Raw genomic sequence first — 19139 nt, 5'->3', positions numbered from 1 at the left:
GATGTAAAACCACAGAATGACAGATTTGTCCATAGTTATTAAAATTGTGAATTTCCTTAAATTCACTACCATATTTTAGGCAGTTTATTTGGATATGGTAGAATTTAATCTGTGATGACATTGTGGCTTAATGTCATATTTTAGGGTAACAATGAACTAGATTAAATGATTATTTTTGTATTAATTTTTAGTTGAACTATTTTCAAGTTATAGAAGAAGGTTTAGTATGGAGGTAGGAAGTTTTATAGTGTGTGTATGTCCACATGTACTTGGTTGTGTAAATTGTTAGTTGGGATTCAATCTTATGGAATATCCCAGATTGCTAGAGAAATATGTAGAGTTAAAAAACTTGGTCATTACACTTTTTTTCTAGGATATTCTTTCATAGATGCTGTAATCTAGGCTGTTGGATTTCTTCCTTTTCATTGTGGGCTATCACATTTCCATTTATGTTTTTTGGTGATGGAGAATGGAGATAAGTCATTTTGTTTATTAGTCAGCATCTTACAATATGGTAAGGACCTGATGGCATCATAAATGTTCATGGTAGAGAAGAACAGGCCTTCTTTTTAATTAACAGTGCGTCTTCACTGGCATCTCCTTGTTTTATAAACTAGAATTACACAGAAGGCATGTGTCCTCATAGGCTACTCACGGCCTTGGGAGGTTCTTAAAAGACCCAAAGAAAAGAATGGGGTTTTTCAAAAAAGGGCCATGTGAACGAGAGGCGTCAAGTATTGATTGTAGGTATTTACTAAGCATTCTTTGCAGCTTAGTGGTGCATCACAAAACTGAAGAAGCTTTAAGAATAGTGCACTTTATATAATTTATTTAACTTCAAATGCCATTTTGTTAATTTTGTTGTCTTCATCTAAGGCCTGAATGTTTCTTTTTATTTAGAAATATTGTAGTCCCTTCAGATAATCATCCTGAAGCGGTAAGAGACATGGTAGAGGAAATAGGTAGTGCCCTGGAGCATTGCTCAGACTTCACTGTGCATTTGAGTCTTCTGGGAGCTTGTGAACATGCAGATTATGGTTATTGGGCCTGGTCTGTGATTCTGCATTTCTAGCAAGCTTCCAGGTTTTGAGGCACTGCTGGTCCAGGGACCACACTTTGAGTCGCAAACCCTAGAAAATGGGTGATTTGTGGGTTGCTTTTAGTCATGCCTAGGTGTTTTGTTTTTACAAATCTGCAGCATCAGTTTATTTCTCAGTAACTTCTGATCCGAAGGCAAGTTGGGAGTCGGGATGGGAATTCTGCTTTGTCTAAAGTTCTGGTTAAATAAGGCTTATAGAAAATTTCCTTTAGTTACTCTGAGTCCACTCCCTTGTGAATATGTGTTCCAGAAGGTTCACGTCACTTGTTTTCTTTTCTACAGATGAGACGATAAGGCTCTTTCATAGCTGATAGGTTTGTGGTAATATAAAAGAAAACCATGAACGAAGATTAAAATTCTAAATACTATTGGAAACCAGCAGGTGACGCTAGGTGTGATTACATTCACTTTGGTGTGTGAGGTTCTCCAGGGTGAAAGCTGAGCAAAGTCAGTGATGGTTGAAGGAAAGACCAGCCTCTGCTATCACATGCTAGTTACAGAGTTACCCCCCACCTTACCCACAAAAGAAATAAAGGACATGGCTGGCCCTTTTCCCTGAAGCACTTAGCCTAATTTATAAACCAAGGAAAATGGTATAAGTTAAAATAAATAAAGCGCTAGTTCAAGTTCCTGTAATTGTAACCCTTAAAACAGTAGAATAGCCCCCAAACTGTCCCCTTCCCATACACATAATCAACAGGCTTTTAGGCCACAGTTTATTTTATTTTATTTTACTTTTTTAAATGTTTATTTATTTATTTTGAGAGAGAGTGCAAGCAGGGGAGGGACAAAGAAAGGGAGACAGAGAATCTGAGGCAGGTTCCGTGTTCTGAGCAGTCAGCACAGAGCCCTACACATGGCCTGAACGCAGGAACCTTGAGATCCGGACCTGAGCTTAAGTTGGATGCTTATCCAGTTAACTGAGCCACCCAGGCGCTCCAAGTCCACAATTTTAAAGGAAAAGACAAAATGTTAAAATCCTTTTAAGCTCTTAAGTGTAAAAACCCTGGGGGGTTTTAGATTTCCCTTCCTTCTTTACAACATTTAACTTACCCTTTCTCTGCTTTTTCAGACCCTCCTTGCTGTTAGAATCCTCTTTTATGGTCCTAGAAGAAGAGGTCACTTAGGGATTTCCTTTCCCTCCCAAGTGTTTGTTGTTACTTTAGAAATAAAAGTTTCCTAAGATAGAGTTTTTGAACAGCAGCTTGGGTTGAGAAATCTAAATTCAGTCCTTGCCTCCTGATTTTGACTCCTGTATCACTTGTAACCTATTTTGCTTCGCTGTTGGTACTTAGGTGAATGAAAATACTTGGGTGAATGAATATAAGATTTTTAAAGTTTTTTTTTTTAATGTGCATTTATTTTTGAGAGAGAGAGAAAGACAGAGCCTTAGCGGGGGAGGGAGAGAGAGAGAGAGAGAGAGGGGGAGACAGAATCCAAAGCAGGTTCCAGGCACAGAGCCCGACGCGGGGCTCGAACTCACCAACCACGAGATCTTGACCTGAGCCGAAGTCGGCCGCTCAACCAACTGAGCCACCCAGGCGCCCCAAGATTTGGTAGATTTTATAATTTCATCCATGCTGCCTGTCTTTTCTGCATAGTGATGATTTCTGCTAGGTTTGTTGGGGTTAAATGAAATGGTACATAAAGAATGAAGTGTACTCTACCTAGGAATAAGGTGAAAATATGGATCTAATTTGCCTCAAATCCTCTTTAATAGCACAGTGTGGATGAGTGTGTGTTTCATCATTGGGAAATAATTCTTATGCCAGGAGCTTTATTAGAGGAACAGTGAAAAATCTGTAATGTGGACACTTGGATATTTTGGCCATTCTGCCGTTAAGATAACTGTTAAATCAGTAACTGCAAATGAAAGTTGGGGTGGATGGAGAGTTCTCTAGTATTCCTGGGCCATTTATTCTGTTCTGTCTAAATACTAAGCCCCTTCAATCTTAACATTTATTAGTAGGTTTGTGTTTTTGTGGGAGGAGTACATGAGCTGGTACTAGGTGTAACTTGCAGGGTGAGATTAGATTTGATTTCAGGTCCATCTTTAGTGTAATCCCTTGTTGCTAGATACCATACCAGGGTGCCTGACACATAGTGTTCAATGATTCAGATGACAAGGACACCAGTAAAAATGGCCTAGTAAGCCAGACCAATCATTTATGACTTGATTCATGCAGTACTTTGCACAAAGTGAATGCTCAATAGAGCCTTTTATATTTGGTCACAGATGTGTCCAGGTGACCAGTTGGAACTATAGTAGCTGGAATACCACTCTTCCAACTGTGAGGTTTCCTTCTTCACTGCCAAAAACTAGACCGCTGGGTTAAGAAATCCTGAGCTGAAAGCTCAGTTTGGCCACAGGAGGAAAACGAATGAAGAAAACAATGAAGGAGGGGTGCCCGGGTGGCTCAGTTGTTGAGTGTCCCACTTCAGCTTAGGTCATGATCTCACGGTTTGTGGGTTCAAACCCTACATTGAGCTCCGTGCTGACAGCTCAGACCCTGGAGCCTGCTTCGGGTTCTGTCTCCCCCTCTGCCCCTCCCCGGCGTGCTCGCGCGCTCTCTCTCTCTCTCTCTCTCTCTCTCTCTCCCCCCCCCTCCTCCCTCTCCCATTCCCTTTCTCTCTCAAAAATAAATAAACCTTTAAAAAAATTAAAAAAAAAACAACTAAGAAAATAGATATGGTGTTAATACATGGGGGAAATTGCCCTCATTTTGTGTTGCCCAGGATTGGACGTGCTTCTTTATGCCTTATATGCAGAATACGCAGTTTGCCTTAGCTCTCAGATGATCCAGTGTATGACTCCATGGAAGTTAGATCACATCTGCTATGCCGTGTTCATTTATAATTGTGCCTTCTCTGAATCATTGTTAATTATCAGGCCATAGCTTCTTGTTATTGTTGGTTGGTTAGGTTTCCCTCCTTTTTCTCTGGTTTCGTTTAGTTTTCTGTGTGTGCATATCATGTGCTTTTTGAAGAATTTCAGTCATGTAACTACAACTCTGATTTCCGTATCACACAGTTAAGTTAACATGGGGCAGTTATCCCCCATGAGATTAGAGGTTAGAGATAGGGTCTAACCTTTTGTTACCAAATAACCCAAACAGCTGAAAACTGAAGGTAGCATTTTCTCCCCCAGCACAAAATAGCAAGACTCCATCCTTGTTTCCCACCCCTTTGTATCTATCATAGGGTGTCTAAAATTCACACGTGGCTTTATTTATTTATTATTTATTTATTTTGGCTTCCCAATTTGAACATCTGTTCTTTCCCCTTCACCCCTTTCCAGATGTTCCCTAGCTGTGCTGACCTCTGCACTGTGTAGTGTTGTCATCTGGTGGATTGTTTGTGACTACATTCTTCCCATCCTGCTATTCTGTCTCGATGGTTTCAGAACACAGTAGCCGTCGGGACCCTTTGACAAATAGCTGCTGTGTAAGTGTCCCATTCCATTTCTCTACGTGGTCCCCTCTGGTGGCCAGTGTGTTTCTCATGATGCATGTTTTTCTCACTGTCGGCTCTCCTAGCTTTATTGGTTTGCCTCTTTTCAAAGGTTCTTTTTCTGAAACTTCTCAATTAATGGGATGGTGGTGGGAGGAGGTCTTCCCTGATCCTTTCATGTAGGGATGTTAAAAATAACAAACTTTGTTTTTAGGTTGTGCTTATTACTCTTAACAGATTTTTTGCAGTGGCAATTTATGAAGTCACTGGAATAGTTTCTTTTCCCTATCAAAAATATTTAGTGAGTTTGGGATAATTGGGGTGGTTTTCATTCAGTCAGTTTTCCCTTGTTTTCTAGAGTAAATGTCTTTAGCATAGCCTTTTCAATGTAGCGAAAAGAATTTGCCCGCTGATTTTCCGCTGTTGATAGAGATTTGCTTTTGTAGCTGTGAGGTCTAGTGAGCATTTCATCGTGTTTCACCTCTGACTCTGCCATTGCCCTCGGCCAGCAACTGCTTCTCTGCGAAGTCTTCTGTCTTGAGGAAGCAGAATCTTCTCCTCTGCTTCGTTTCATGTCCTCCCCTCTAGAGTTAGTACAGTTTTCAGGAATGATGTTAAATGGAAATGGGACAGCAGAGAAGACAGGATTCCCTTGTTCAGCCTTGTATTTCTGCATGACAATCTCTATGCTTACTTCCTCCCACTTTCCTTCTTTCCCAAAAGTAATCAAAATGCCCTTATTAGGTTAATATTGCAGAATTTGTATTCTCTTAATATCTTTTATCCTTCATGAATAGCATAACAGCGAAGAGACTGTGGCAGGAAGCTTTCCTGGGGAACACCTTACAGTTGACACCAAACATAGGAAGGAGGGTGTGTTCTTTTTTCTCTGAAATTCTTCCTTTAGCTCATATTTCAAGAATTTATTCTCTTGTTCCAACTTGGACTTGGGAGTTGTAAAAGAATATGAAAGTTCCTTCTAGGATCTCCTCCAAAGTGGAATTCCATTTCAACCAACTCTCATAATTTGTGGCTTCATGGAGTATCTTCAGATGGCTTAGGAAAGACTTAAAAATCCAGCAGACTCTATTCTTTTCAAAAGTAAGGAAAGGCTGCTTAACATGTTCCTATGTATGACATTTTCTTGACTATCTTATCAATACAAGCTTATTATTACATAGATAAGTTGTATTTCTGACATAGATGATCTTTTTGTTTGGTTTTTTTTTCCTTTATTCCTCTTAGTAAGCTTAGATTTTTGCATATTCTGACTCGATCATCATGCACTGCACAGATTTATTCCTCTCAAACTATTCCCAGTGGGAAAGGTATTTCAAATAGGTGGAGTTCTAAATGGGTGGAGTCATTGCTAATAATACTTAGGCACTTCATGACTGTATTACTTTTCCCAGGGTGAGTAAATGATTTCTATCAGGCAAGCACCTTTCTTTTTAATATTCTACGTAAGATACAGTCTTTATTGTTACTACTGGTATCTGCCAATGCATTTGTAGACCCAAAGCTGAATATTCAGTTTATCCTGCTTGATTAATTTGGAATTTACAGAAACAAAAGCTTTCGGCAGTAACAATGATGTGAACAGATATAATCCTTGTAGTTTTCTTTTGAGGTGGCCACTTGTAGAGGTGGCATTCACCTCTGTTGGCTGATGACGTAGCATGGCCTGATAGATCATCACCTGTCATGCCTGGAAGACCAGACTGTACCAGTGCCTCAGATGGCTGCGCCAAACTCTGGGACAATGGGAAAGGAGTCTGTGAAGGTTGCAGGGCCGCAGGCCTATCATTTGGAAAGCTTGTTGTGTGTCAGTGGTAGACAACCAAGTGTCAATAGTGCATAGTTGAACTGATGGATTCTTTTCTTGGAGTTGGACATTTATGTTCAAAGCATTTTGTGGTTTGGGAGATAAGAGGCCTGGCTTGTCAATTATTTGCATTGGGAATACTGGGACTCAAGAGGAGTCGCAAAAAACGTGAACTGCAGTATGGGCAAGAATAAGTATGAATTTGTAGAACATTGCTCTGCAAAGCCATGTGATTGGCCTGGTTTGCAAGGTGAGAGGTAGCTGGTTCCCGCTTACCCTGTGGCAGAGTGAAAACATCACATGTGTTTGTCAGCTTATTCCACTTTACGTTGTTGTGTGTAGTTTATCACAGGTAATACCTAAGTATAGTTGCTGGGGGGTTTTCCAGTTGATTGATGGGTAACCTACAGATCAAGTAACTGCTCTGTTAATACAAATATCTGGTGATGTGACTCTCTACTGCGATTAATGCTTTCCAAATTTCTGTTATGCTCTTATTTTTTTAAAAAATCAACAAAAATTATTTACACTAATTTTACAGAGAAATAGATACTTTTTATTTTTTATTTTTTAAGTTTATTTTGACAGTGAATGAGAGCGAGCAAGCACAAGTGGGGAAGGGGCAGAGAGAAAGGAAGAGAGAGAGAATCCCAAGCAGGCTTCACACTGTCAGTGCAGAGCCTGATGCGGGGCTCAAACCCATGAACCATGAGATCATGACTCGGGCTGAAATCAAGAGTTGATGCTTTAACCCACTGAGCCACCCAGGTGCCCCGAGAAACAGATACTTTTTAAAAGATGTTTCCTGTCAGCCTAAAATTGGATTTAGCAGTGATTTCTGTTTTCAGATGGTAAACCTTCATAGTAGTTGTCTTAAATTTCCTAAGCAAGTAATATATTGGCTCTTGTTTCTATTCTCATATTAATGATTTCACAGTGTGGTGACTATCTATACTTTTGGCCGTAAGTGGCCTCAAATTATTTGAAAAGTAGATGTGGTATTTCCAAAAAGCTAAGGGGAGTCTCATTTTCTCTGTATAAATGGAGATAAAAACCAGGAGCCTTGCTGAGCAGGTGCAAGGCTTCAGGACCACCGTGGCAGTGGCACCACACATTGGGCTTGGGCTTCAGAAATAGCAGAAGTTTTGTTGTTGTGCTTTATTTTATGAAAAATTCTATATTCAGATCCTGTTAATGATACAGAGACTATTAAATAGTCTCCCGCCCTTCCCTCTCCACTTGATATAATCAGATTTTTAAATAAATCCTTGGTTTCAGAGGTAGAATTCATATGCCTCTGCGGTTGGTTGCCTTCTTTGATCAAACAACTATGTCTGCATGTACCTTTTCTATTTTATTAGAGTGATAAAACTTTATGAGAAATTCTGAGTTGAGCATTGGCTCATTTACCCAGAATCAGTTTCCCTCTGAGATGGAAGGCCCTTTCACAGGCTCTAGGAAATACTCTGGGGATACAGCAAAACCGCTGAGAGTAGCCCCACCCCTCCCCCACCCTTCCCTAAACAGCTTGAAAACCACTGGCCCCCAGGCTTCTGCTCTGGGACAATGCCACCATTGTGTTTTTAGTGATGAGAAGTTTAGCATTTTACTAAATGCTGATGCTGAATATGCTGTGGTTTGCATAATATTAAAAATTTGCTAATCTTTGCTACATTATAAGGACCTGGCCTTGGTTAGTAACTTATATGGTGGTAACACAGGCATAGGAGGTAGGACTACTAGTTAGCTGTAATGGTTTCTTTTTACTCTTGTGAGTTGGACATGAAAAGAGGAAGCTTATTATTAAGGCAGTGTTTTCTCTTACAGATAAACAAAAGTTGAGTACGTATAAATGTATGTGTGCCCACGCAGTTCATTGTTTTCGCCATTATCTTTTGAAGGAAAGAATTGCATATAAAATCTTTTGATGTTTTCCGTTTTTCCTGTGGCCATTCAGTGAGGAATTACGAAACACCCTCTACTTTTGAGCAAGGTCCTCTATGTGGGCTTTTATCTGAGGGTGTTCTTCTGACTCATGAATTTGCCTCCTGGGCAACCTACACTCATAGGCATCAGTTCCTTGAGATTATTTTAGAGTTTAATTAAATCAGGTTTTTCACAGAATTTAAACAGTTTTGTATTCATGTTAATGGTGCTTAATGATTTAATTAAGTAGGTTATAATCCAGACAAATTCAAATTTTGCTTGAACATATTTTTAAAATTTGAAATATTATATAAAATTAGTATTGATTTGGCATTTATTGCCCTTACTTTCACCTCTGAAGAGTGACTATTGTAGATTTTTATGTTCATATTCTTTAGAATTTGGGGTTTTTAAATGAAATCTTGTTTTCAAGAGTAGAATTCTGAGAACGTACTTTTACTTTGGGACACAAAGATTTGTTTTATTGATTGATTTCTTTGGTGTGGGAATTGCTTAAAATGCCAGGTCATTTGTTTTCCAAAAGCAAAGTATATTCTGGTTATCTTTGTATAACCTTTATGGGGAAATGAGATGCTTCATTCAAAAGTCTTTGATGTGAAAATGTGTTTCAGATTTTTATTGGCAAGTGTGTTTACGGAAAATCCTATGAATTCTCAATAAAATAATTTGCACTAAAGTACAACAATGCCTTCCTCTGTCAGGTATTTGAAAATTGTTTCAGTGAATATAATCTTATTTTTTTCCAACTGTTTTCAGAGTAATTCTTCAGTCCAGTGTTCAGAGCTGTAAAACATCTGAACCTAACATTTCTGGCAGTGCAGGCATTACTAAAAGAACCACCAGATCTGCTTCAAGAAAAAGCAGTTTTAAAAGGTGAGAAAAGAATCCTACTCTTCTGAAAAGTTCCAAGCATTGGTTTTCCAGTTTAATCTTCTGGATATAGAAATGAAAAGAGGAAGAGAGGAGAAAGCACAGTCCCTAAGATGGACAATTAATCAAATGTGTTTGACTTGTTCATCATCTAAGAAAATCTGGGCCATTTTTAATGTAGGGTTTGTTTTGTTTTTCAGAGGTGGTTCTGAACACTGGAGATGTGTCTCGGGGTCAGAATATGGGGAAGTTGAGAGTGTTGTACTTATAAGTTCTTGAATTTCCAAAGCTCTCTCTGTCAGGACTCAAAGGAAATTTTTCTGTATAGCAGATACAGCATAATTGTTGGAGAATTAGCTGCAAATAAGTGTGATGGTGGAATATGAGAACTCCAGTGAGTTTGGGATCCTTTTTTACCTAGGGCCTGGTCTCTTAGCCACAGTCCACACCACACCCATGGGGGCTCATGCTTTCACCAGGAGCCCAGCACCTTCCCTTCCTTCATTATTACAGGCTGTGACAAGAAAATACACACGTTCCATGACCAAATCCATTACTTACTGTTGCATTTGGATGTTTATCATGAACTAAAGGCAGACATTTCATTTCTAACATATTCCAGAAGCAGTTCCCTTTTGAGGGAAGAGCAGATAACCTACTTAACTGTCATCTTATGAATAGAAGAAGGCAGGTACCCTTTTTGTGTTTATGTATCATTGCCTGGTGTTAACATGTGTGGTCCTGTGCTCATGGCCCAGCGCCTGTCTTATAATAGACCACAACCGGCCTGAAGATAGTCTAAACCAGACTTTAAAACATCCTTCCCTATTTTCCTTGTTTCTTTTTAACTTCTTGCCTTCTTGTCTTTGAGGCTGTGGGACAGCCGAGTTAGCCTCCGGGGTGCAGGGCCCAGCAGCCTGTTTCCTGAGGGACTCACTACAAACCAGAGAACTCTGTGGTGTGTGTATGTGTTTGTGTTTAAGGAATTGTTCAGTTTTGCCATTTTCCTCTCTTTGCTAATTCTTTCTACAGTTTCACTACAGACTTTTACTTACATCAGAATGTGATAGTGCCTTAGTACAAGTATTTGAGAGCACCAACTCATGACTTGGGGATTTTGAGTTTTTCATAGAAAGGTATCAAATATTCATAGTTCTTTTTACTCTCTTAATTCCACTGAGAAGAATAATAGAGAAATACTGACAAAAGGTCTTAGGTACATTATAATATCAGAACATTATTTATAACCATGAGGAAGAGGAAATGGGCTAAAGATTGTTGAATTATCCCAAATGAATCAAGAATCATGCTTTTACAGAAAATTTAATGGCTTGGATAAATGCTCATGAAGCAGTAAGTGAAAAGAGCCACACATATAAAAATTAGGAAGTATTACTCTAATTTTATAAATGTACAATATACTTTATAGAAATGCATACCTCTACAAATATATGTATATGTTCATACATATATGTAGTATATAAGCTTATAAATTATACATATATTTAAGTATATATGCATATGTTTCTATGCATGTATGGAAATAAGATAACAGAAATGCTGAAATATTAACAATTCTTCTGGCTGGTAGGGTAGTTAGGGATTTTTATTATTTAAAAAAATTTTTTTTAATGTTTATTTAGTTTTGAAAAAATGCGAGAGACAGAGTGCAAGCAGGGGAGGGACAGACAGAGGGAGACACAGAACCTGAGGCAGGCTTCAGGCTCTGAGCTGTCAGCACAGAGTCCAACGCGCGGGGCTCGAACTCATGAACCGTGAGATCATGACCTGAGCCAAATTCAGACACTTAACCGACTGAGCCACTCAGGCTCCCCAGGGATTTTTATTATTTTATCATTTGATTTTCCTCCCAACTTTTTTACAGTAAGTAGGGAGAAATGGGAGCATTTTAACTTCGACACTTTCAGGTGAATTACCCTATTAAAAATTCAGATAAAAAGCCTGCTGTGGGGGATAGTTAGACATGTTTTGAATGAACATATTCTTTTTAGGTATACTTACTCAGGCTTCTATTACAGTTTTGAGTGTGTCTTGCACATTTAATTCTGCTTTCTGCTTTTCTGGATTGTGCTCTTCAGGCTACAGAGGAATAGAGTCCAGGAGCCGGGACTACGCGTGCCCAGTCACACCACGTTCCTCTGAGGGGCGTGGCCACGCGGCACTTTTTCCATCTAGGTCTTGTCTAGTGATCTAAACGTGTGCTTCTCAGCAGAGGTGGTTCCTGATTGCAGTGAGCATCTGCCTGAGGTCCCTGGGCCAGATGCTTTGAGGGGTTGAAAGTAGAGTTCAGACTGAATACACTTAACTGAATTTTGAAATGGCCCAAAGCAGTTTCCAGGCATGTGGCATAGTGCTGAAAACCAAAAGTCTTCTTTTAAATTCTCAAAATGGGACTTTCAGAGATTGGGAGGGGAGAAGAAATAAACTAATGAGAGAAAGCTGGGTTTCGAGTGTGTTTACACACACCCCCTTCATGCAGGGTCTTCTTGGCCTCTTACGGAGCTTTGACCTGTGTTCACATTACCTTAACTGTGACCCACCTACAGCTCACAAAAGAAAGGCAAATACATTACATACAGGTCCCACTTCCTCCTTCTAGGAAATAGTGGAAGCTGAGGGAGCCAAGCAGTTAGCCTGAAGCTTTTATCCTACTGAATAGTAGTCATTTTTGGTTGGAGAGTAATGAAGGAATTAACACATTTGTGCATAATCTGAGGACAAAATAATACAAGATTGTTGAGTAATTATAAAGTATTGAATAGAAAACTTTGCTTTAGACAGCAATACAAGGAAATGATACAGTATACTTCTCAGTATAAAATAAATACCTAGGAGGCACAAGGGTTGCCAGTCTCCTGTTACCCCCACCTGTGAGGCCTTCTCTTTGCAGGTTGGTGTTCTCACATCATCTGTTCTGCCGTAGGAACCTGACCTTTCATTCCCATGTTCTATTTTCTTCTTAGAGGCTTCCAGGATGAGACCTCACCTAAACTCACTTTCCACTGATTTGGCTTTCTGATTTTTGACAGTTTACTGAGAGGCTCTACAACTTGGGAGGCCTTTTCCACAAACACATTGAAAATGCAATTATTTGGAGGCTGAAAAAATATGTGTTGTCATAAATCTTTGTTGCTGGGAAGAAATGCCACCAGGTTTCTTTCTTGGTAGATGATCATTCCCTCCTGTATCCCTTGAACGTGAGCCACACATAAACCTACCCAGCGGGTGTCAAGCTCTGCTCTGACAGAGTTGTGCGGTTCAGGCCCAGAGCACTGGAGTATCTGGTGGTGGATGGAGTACACTGACCCTTGGGGCTGAGAGGCATCTCTGTGGCACCTTCCTCATCCCTTTTCTCAAGTCTGAAGAAGTAAATCTTCTCCCTCTCTCACTTCCTGTTAGATCTGTAAATGCGTTCTCATGTTTCTCTTTTAAGAATTATTAAATCCAGTAAAGAATTGGACTGTTTTCCAGTCTCTGATGAGCTCTCTTAGAGTCTTGAAAATTTCATCACTCTGCATCTGATTGAGGACCTCCAGCCATCTCATTTGATAACATTCAATTCGGTTTGTGTCTTCACACAACTTACCATCCAGTACATGTTTCTGTAAGCTTATGGTATTTCTTTGGAGGAATCTTTTCTTTCTTTTTTTAAATTATAACTTCATCCATTTTCTGAGAAACTCGTCATGGACAAATTATTTATTTTGTTTAATTCTAAATTGCATCATTTGGAACCATCACCTTCTGCTCCATCTGTCAAACCAACCTAATATTTATGACTTTTGGGGTATTTTGCACCTGATTATTCACATGGGGGAAGATAAATGCTCAGGCCTCTGAAAAACATGTCTTCACGAGCCCTTCAGTTGGAAATAGCTACATTTAGGACTTCTTGGCTTTTCAAGTTTTCTCAATTGTGACTTTTGTCATTATCCCACCTGTCACTGCTTCTTGTCCGTTTACAGTCTCAGATCTCAGTACCCATTCCACCACCTCTGGGCTTTAATTTTCAGTTATTGCCATTATCTCTGAAAATCCATTCGTCTAGAAGCCCCAGGATGTTGTCTCTAAATATCCTGAAATATCTTTTTAAAAAAGAATGCTGGTTACCTCTGCTCATCTAAAATACTAATTTCCCTTTGAAATTCCAGACATTTTCCCACTTGGCTGTACCAGTTAACCTGGACCTTTATACTCAGTACTCTGTTGGGGTCTCCAAAAACTAAGTCATCGATTCAGATGAGCTACTTTGATAAAGTGGCCTCATCATCCAGTGAGGGGCACCTCCAGACTGGAATTGGCTTCTCTGACTCTTTCCTTTTGCTCAAGTTCTTCTCTAAAAGCTGCTGGTTAGTTGAAAGTTTACATAATAAACCGGGGTAGGAGAGAAGGGAAGTAAGAGGAGAATCCGTCAAGATGCGCCCCACCTGCAGCGTAGTCTGAGGCTGGCTGGGAGCGGGTGCCCTCCGTGCTGCTGAACTGGAAACTGCTTGAGGTGCCAGAGCTTTTTCTGTGACCGAATTCTGGCTTTGGAAATAATCAAGTAACACTTCTTTATCTTTTCGTTCTTTCCGCTTTTCCCACAGCCTGGTTCCTCAGAGGGAAAGAAGGAAAAGGAATGCTTTGCAACAAATGCCCTTAATGGCATTATGGTACTCTCATTGCTCTGCTGCTTCTGCCCGCCCTTCTTTTTTTCTTTGTTTTTATTGTTTTTTTATTTTTTGCAGAACTGAACCTTTTTCTGCTCTGCCTTTCTCTCCCATTTGTCTTTACTTTATGGTTGATATTGTACTGTCTTTTCCAAAATACTTGTCATTAAAGAATTATACAAAGTGTATACTTCTTAGCATGTCACTACTTTTATTATGTTGCCTTCCTTGTCTTTGGTAACTACATACGGGACACTTGGAAACCTTCATGGTAAAATCCTTTTTTTTCTCCCCCTGTAGTCCCTCCATTTCAAGGACTAAAACAGTCTTGCGTTAAGTAAAAACCTGTGACCAGAACTGAAGGAAGACTCTAGGAACAGAAACCTACAGCAGAACTTAGCACAATGTATTTGGAAACAAAACAAAATTGCAAAAGCCTTAGCCGCTTTCCACCTAAGAAGTTTATTCAATGAAGACAATGTCCACTGGAGTTTAAAATAACTACATGAGTTTGGGCACAAGCAGTGACTTGAAGGAGGCCCAGCTCTCCTTTTGTAGAAACATCTCAAGTTTAACGACAAAAAAAGCTATTGTAAATTTAGTCTCAGGTGTAAATATCAAAGCCCTCTGTTGTCAGGAGAGCTGACTAGTCTGTGTGGTGCACGTGTGTCCCTGTGATGGCAATCATTTTAGCTGCTGGCCTTCAGAAGAAGCGAGGATCTGATGGAGGTTTTTTATGTATTTATTTTCTGTTCACCCTGTGTCAAAATTTATAAAGAGAAAACAGGCATTACTGAAATGGTACTTTCTGTAATTTGATACTATTTGGTTTAAACATCTTCACTTTAATACTTGTAATATTGTTGTAATGGTAACTCTGTTAAGTACCCAAGCTGCTTGTCTTCCACCAAAGAGTGCTTTATTAACAAGAATCTGTGAAAACTGTGTTTGAGGACTGTTGGATGTTGTGATACAAAGTGGTACTTTGGCAGCCGAATTTGCAAGAGAACATGAGTGGTAGCTTTAGAAGACTCAGGAGGGGACGCTGCCTTCAGAGTCGGAAGATTGTTGTAAGTCATTCCTCTTTATGTCATTGAGGGACTGGAGAATGCCAAGGCTGCCCACGATTTGGTTGCCCAGTCATACATACAAATTAAAATCCTGTTTCCTTCCACGCATGATTAAAAAAAACACTGTTGGTGTTTTCCCTTGGAAACAGCCATCCCAAATAACGATGGCTAAAAAAAAAAAGTACTGCTTTATTCAGGTCTTTCTCTGTAACATTGTGGGTTTCTTTTTTTATGTGATCAGCCTAAGGCCATTCACACACCCTTTGATTTCAGTGACAGTTACTAGCATCTGGATTTCAGTTGTTTGTAAATAAGAGACTCACTGTTGCCTTTGGTTGGGGAATACAACTAACTCTTTTCAGTGTGCCTTCGCCCCTCCACCCTCCAGAAACACAGCAGAGTCTGTGATAAAAAGCAATCACAAAAACAATTTATTTGCTGCTAAAACAAAAAACGGGGGCCCAAAATAAAAGAATATTTTGCAGTCACCTTGGTTACCTCCATAATAAGTGAATGGTTTTAGTTATTGTTAACCAATTTTTGCCTATCCTAGAATGGAGAGCAGGAGATACAATATGGAAAGGCAACAGAAGGCAAATGCCTTCACCTTACAAGATGAATGAATCAGGCGAGTAAGCAATTCCTTTTGTTAAAAAGCTATCTTTTTAACAAAACTATGAGGAGTAAGAAGTGATTGGAATAAACAGATTTTACTCTGTTAATGCAAAAAGTTACTGGAAGGCCGTGGCTTCATTTCGATATTTACTCTCTTGGAGTAAATTATAAGATTGACTGGCTTCGAGGGGAGATGGTGCCATCATCTTGGTCAAACAGGTGGCTCTTCCCTGTCAGGTAGTATGGGGGTGTGTCATGCCAGCTTTTAAACGCTGGGGACTAGATCTCAGAAAAAAAAGTGGTTTTCTATCCCTGGAAGTGAATAGACACAAAGACCCATTTACCTGATGGGAAGACCTCTCTTCACTAAGCTCTGGGTGGGAGGAGAAACATTCCATTAGATGTCTCATGCTAGGAGACAATAATATTCAGACTATGCCCTTGCATAAAACATTGAATTCTCAGGGCAATTCTTCTTCCCTTGACATCTTTGAAGGCCATTTCCTGCATAAATAATCCAGGTAGTTATGAAAATCAAACTTCCATCAGAACTTTTCCTGGTTTGGCTGTTTATTACATCAGAACAAGTTAAATGTGCCGTCTCCCTCCCAGTGAATAAGCCATTTGATGTCTTGGCCAAGAGTGTAAAAATCTGGGCTTCAGTGTTAACCACAGTACTTTTTATTTTACAAATTGCCTTTTTGTGTCAGCTGCTCAAGTTTCCAGCTAGAATTGCTATCACTGTGGCTCTTTCTAAAAAATCTTGTTATTTAACAGGCTCACTAAAGTGAGTCCCAGGAAACTGTGATTTGATAAAGGAGCAGTCCTTGGAACACAGCAAGGACTTGGGGTAGTGCTTCCGGTGGATTTCATAGCACACTATTATTAAATGTACTGGAGGGCATTTCTAGAATCCAGGAAGTCTCTGGGTCTGATGGAAAGTTCTTTCTGCTATGAATAAGAGTGGACTTTTTTTTTCCCCCAATGGAAACTTCAACACACCCAGAATCTCCTGAGATTCTAACTTCAAGTCCTTGTCATAGAAAGACCCTGTTGCTATGGAATATGAAATAGGGCACGTCAGATGGAGAGATTCCTTTAAACTTAAGAGCCTTAAATAGCTTTGAAAGTACAGCAAGACCGTTTCTTTGAAATTAGAATTAGAAATGCATATTTTTAGGTGTCCTTGAAGCTTTTTGGGGACTCATGTCCAAAGTCCAAGACAGTCCAAAGGAAGGGTGTCTGCAAAACTGGGTACCTAGAAGTATAGACAGACTTCTCTTTTGTAATGCTAAAGAAAAACTAGAAATCGCTCTGAGCTGTCTGTGAAGAGGGGTTAATCCTGAGCAGTGCCTCACTGAAACACATAGCCTGCCTTGTCCACATAGCCGCGTCTGGGCGGCATGCTGCTCTGCTAGTCTCCAGCATCTTTCTGCTCTCGGCCTGGCCCCGTTTGCCTGTCACCCACCTGCTTTCTTCTCTGCCCTCCTGCCCTCTCACAGGGGTCATTCATTCCTACCTCTTTTCTTGGGCCCAGACAATTTTTAGAGGAGTTCCCAAGAGTGCTTGTGAGGCGAATATGTTTGCCCTTGGAGCCCGATGGCCAGTTCTGTGTGCCCTGCGGACCGTCGGGCCTTCTGGGTGGTGTTGTGCCAAGAGCTTCTGGAAGCTTCCCTTTGCTTGAATCACCACCATTCATGACAAATGAGCAATGCGCTCTTTTGATGTTTGTTCTAAAAGTAGCTTAACTGTTCCTCTTCATACATTTTTTAAAGTAATTGCATTTTGGAAAGCAGTGCTCATGAAAAACAACTTTAAAAGCATATTTTGATTCTTTAATAGCTATCTCCTGCTAAAACTGTCCTGGTAAGGCTAGCTGCTGCTCTTCCATTTCTCCTAAATCTGAGTATTCCTCATGTTCCTAAGTGGAAATACTACAGATATATTTAAAAGACTGGACAATTCACCTATACTGTGTAAGAAATTACCTCCTTAACTGCCCAGTAGAATAACTGTCAGCAGGTATGTTCATCTGATTATAGTACTGCAGTTTTATATTAATAATTTGCAGACTTTTATCTAACCTGCACTCATGTACAGATTATTAAAAAGTTTTAAAATGTAACTGATTAATCAGTATTTGGTCATTGTCTTGATTTTTTTATTAAAATGTATATTTCTAATCATATTTTATAAAGCCAAGAGAACTGGTTGAATGAATGTTTATTTTCCTGAAGGTATTTTTAAGATAAAGCTTCATAATGGCGTGTAAACTTTGCATATCTATGTAGTTTGATACGTATTGTCGAGTTTGAAAATCTTGTGTATTGTAACTGGTTTTATACGAAATACTGAATAGTGAAAATTGTATAATTATAATCATATAATTAAAAGTGTTAACCAAACAGCCTTCCAGTTTACTGTATTCACTTACCATTCTGAATTGTAGTAGGCAATGGTCAGAATATAAAGTGGATATAACCACTGTATTAGTTTACTACCCTGGGGGCTGAAACAACAGAAATTTATTTCCTCTCAGTGCTGAGGCTGGAGACCCAAGATCAAAGTGTTGGCAGAGTTTATTTCTTCTGATGCCGCTGGCCTTGGACTTTTCTCTGTGCACTATAATCCCTGGTGTCCTGTCTGTCCTCTTTTCCTTATGACGCCAGTCAGATTGGAGTAGGGTCCATCCTCATGGTCTCATTTTAATTACTTCTTAAAAGGCCCTGTCTCCAAATATAGTCACGTTCTGAGGTATTAGGCATTAGGGCTTCAGCTTAAAAATTTGAGGGTGGAGGTATACAGTTCAGTCCATAACACCTTCCCCAAGATAAGATGGTGCTTGAGGGCTCCTGTTATGAAGTCAATCTGTACACACCCAACACCAACTCAAATTATGCCAAGGTTTGACTTTGTGGAAATTACTGAGGATAAGACACATAAATCAGGCCCTTAAATTACCTGCCAAGGTCAGGAGTAAAGAGCTAAGCGAGGGGCAGGACCATTGCCCAGGCACCTACATTCTGATGTCCAACTCTGGATGCCATCACGGTGCCATCTGCCTGCCTCCCCTCTGACCGTCTCGTGCTGGCCTGGATCCTGAAGACCTAATGCCCACACCACCACTCAGAGGATGTGTCTGGGATGTAGGAGCTTGCTCTGTTAGGAATGCTGGCCCATTCCCAAAGGAACTCGGCTCACTCGTGCTCGGATACAGGTTTTCAAAGTACAAACCACAGGGACCCCCACACTCATGCCCCATCCAGACTTCTAGCAGGCACTGCTACCCCCAGAGTGTGATTCGCAAGCTCTGTCCCCTGTTGTTGAAAGCTGCAGCGGCTACCTGCCCCTCCAGGTCGTGCACCCTCCTGCTGAGCAGTGAAGTTCAGTTGATTGGCATCTGCGAAGCTGCCCAAAGTATGTAAGTGCTGTGAAGGGGGCAGGCGTGGCAAGGGCCTAACACTTGGAAGACTCGGAATGAAACCCCAAGTTCCGTCTTGCAGGGCTGTGCAGTGTGGGTGATGAGCCATGGAGACCCTGGCCCTGTAGATGCTCCCTCTCTGTTGTCGACAATGCCATTTGGTGCCACCTAC

General features: G+C 40.2%; 1 protein-coding gene across 12 annotated transcripts in view; it reads left to right on the top strand.

Annotated features, from left to right (window-relative positions):
- Positions 1 to 19139, top strand: part of CDC14B (cell division cycle 14B) — a 113377-nt gene that overhangs the window by 87410 nt on the left and 6828 nt on the right. For 3 of the 12 annotated variants that reach the window (XM_060609839.3, XM_078436879.2, XM_060609842.3), the window contains 2 exons: positions 9078 to 9194; positions 13799 to 14153. The exons of 1 other annotated variant lie outside the window; for it this stretch is intronic. In XM_060609839.3, coding sequence (XP_060465822.2) covers positions 9078 to 9194; positions 13799 to 14102 — 421 coding nt within the window. In that variant the 3' untranslated portion in view covers positions 14103 to 14153. 8 more of the 12 variants (XM_060609843.3, XM_060609848.3, XM_060609846.3 and 5 more) reach the window with 6 other exon arrangements.

This window comes from Panthera onca, chromosome D4, assembly GCF_046562875.1.
Source record: "Panthera onca isolate mPanOnc1 chromosome D4, mPanOnc1 haplotype 2, whole genome shotgun sequence".
NCBI lineage: Eukaryota > Metazoa > Chordata > Mammalia > Carnivora > Felidae > Panthera > Panthera onca.
This window is presented reverse-complemented; position numbering and strand designations above follow the sequence as displayed.